This window comes from Trichechus manatus, unplaced genomic scaffold (genome assembly GCF_000243295.1).
Source record: "Trichechus manatus latirostris isolate Lorelei unplaced genomic scaffold, TriManLat1.0 scaffold00009, whole genome shotgun sequence".
Classification (NCBI taxonomy): Eukaryota; Metazoa; Chordata; class Mammalia; order Sirenia; family Trichechidae; genus Trichechus; species Trichechus manatus.
This window is the reverse complement of record NW_004443945.1, coordinates 16,509,261-16,511,233: the sequence shown is the minus strand read 5'-3', so window position 1 is coordinate 16,511,233 and position 1,973 is coordinate 16,509,261. Positions and strand designations below refer to the sequence as shown.

Sequence of the window (1,973 nt, the reverse complement as noted above, 5' to 3'; positions counted from 1 at the left end):
ACCACATCAGATTACAAAATGGAGGATGACTGCATCTTTACATAGCTGCCAAATTACCTCATTATATAACTGCCAAATTACATCATTATGTAACTCGCAAACCACTGAGAATCATAGCCCAGATAAGTTAACACATAACCTTAACCACCACAGCCACTGTTATTCTGGCCTCGCAGCTCAGTGTTCATTACCGCCAGATGCCCGTCGTTAATGTGAAAAATAGTTAAATAGTAGATTTTTTTTTACTATTGTCGTAAATGCAAAATGTTGGATAATGAGATAGTTGATAAGTGAGGAGTAGGTGTACAAATAACAAATGTACAGATAGTCCTCGACTTATGATAGAGTTCTGTTCCAATGACTCCATCGTAAGTCCGTTCTAATGTAAGTCAAATACCTCTCTCTCTTTTTTTCAATTTTCATTATTATTGCTTTTTATCAGTATCTTTATAAAACCAATCTTTGAATATCTGCGAGTGAACGTCTGAGTGTGACAGCAACAGAAAATTATGTGCTACAACATTGTATGTAGTACATATTACTAACGATAAGGTGTAAAAAAAAAAAAACCGCAGAAGGTCATAAGTGCAGTTCATCGTAACATTGAATACATTGTTAAGTCGAGGACTACTGTATGGTCCTTGCAGTGGATATAAGAGATGCATGAACAACTAATAACTATTTTTACTGTAGAGTGAAAACATAACACCAAAAAAGGTGTAATTTTTCTTTCTAAAGAGCGAGTAAAACAGATTGGATACATTTATCACTTTTTTTTTAGCACGATGACTCATATTTGTTTTAATTTTGGTGACTTTTAAACTTTGCAGAAATTTCGGAGTGCTTCAGTTGGGACTGAGGAGTACATGTATGACCAAACTTCAAGGTAAGTTACCAGGAGATGAATCTAGAAACTGATTAACTGATAACCCTTTAAATAACCCCCAAGTTATACTTTTAAATGTTTATTCTTTGTATACTTTTATGGAACAACCTGATTTCCTATACCTACAATTCTTTTCTCTATACAAGTGACTTCTATGTCGTTATTTCCAGTCTTGACCAATTTTCTGAAGCCTGGACACTCTTTTCTTCCTTGTTTTTGCTAGACATCTCTTCTTAAGTGTTCCTCTGAACGTCAAATTCACAGGCCTCCAATTCAACCTGTGTCAAATGGAACTCTATGTTTCTATTCTCCTTCTTCCCCTACTCCTCCATTTCCTTCATATCTGAACTTCTGCTTTTATTTCCTGTTGTAGTGAATGATGTAGCCATCCTCCCACCCACCCAAGCCGCAGGTGTAAGGGTCTGCCTGCCTTCCTGCTATACTTCCACAGCATGTGCCAAGTGTTAAATGTGTCTATTCTACTTGTTATCTCCCTTTCAACTTTACTCTTGTCAACTTTCTTCTGAATTATTGCAATATAATTGATCTCCCTGCCAACGATTTCCTTCAAGTGCCTCCCATGTACCAGCAATGAGATAAGGATTGGAGATAAGATATAACCTCTCCCTATAAGAGGCCCATAGACTTTGGAGGAGACATAGGTGGTGACAGACAAATTGTAATGCATTTGGCAAGTGATGAGTCCTGCTACAGAGATATACGAACAGAGAGCTCAGAGTACATACAGGCCTAGGTGTTTGGGTGTGTGTGGATGGGAGGTGGATTGGGGAGCAAGCCTTCACAGGAAGTGGCATTTGAGTGGGATCTTGAAGGATTAGCATAAGGAGTGTCATAGAAAAAGAAGATTAAGAGCACTCTAGGTAGAGAGGCTAGGTATTCAAAGACCTTGAGTCATGATCATGTCTGAAGACAAGATGGAACGGCAAGAAATGATTTTAGCTCTCCCATCTACAAAAATTGCCAGTGATTTTGTGATTTCAGGAAGAATTAAACACAAATTCCTTACGATGGTGGTCAAATCCTTCCATGTTCTGGTCCCTCTTTACTTTGAACTTTGTTTTCTACC

General features: G+C 37.9%; 1 protein-coding gene across 1 annotated transcript in view; it reads left to right on the top strand.

Annotated features, from left to right (window-relative positions):
- The window catches only part of GRHL2 (grainyhead like transcription factor 2), a 111,793-nt gene that overhangs the window by 17,917 nt on the left and 91,903 nt on the right, over positions 1-1,973 (top strand). Inside the window, exon 4 of the mRNA XM_012559693.2 lies at positions 831-886. Coding sequence (XP_012415147.1) covers positions 831-886 — 56 coding nt within the window. The remainder of the gene's footprint in view (positions 1-830; positions 887-1,973) is intronic.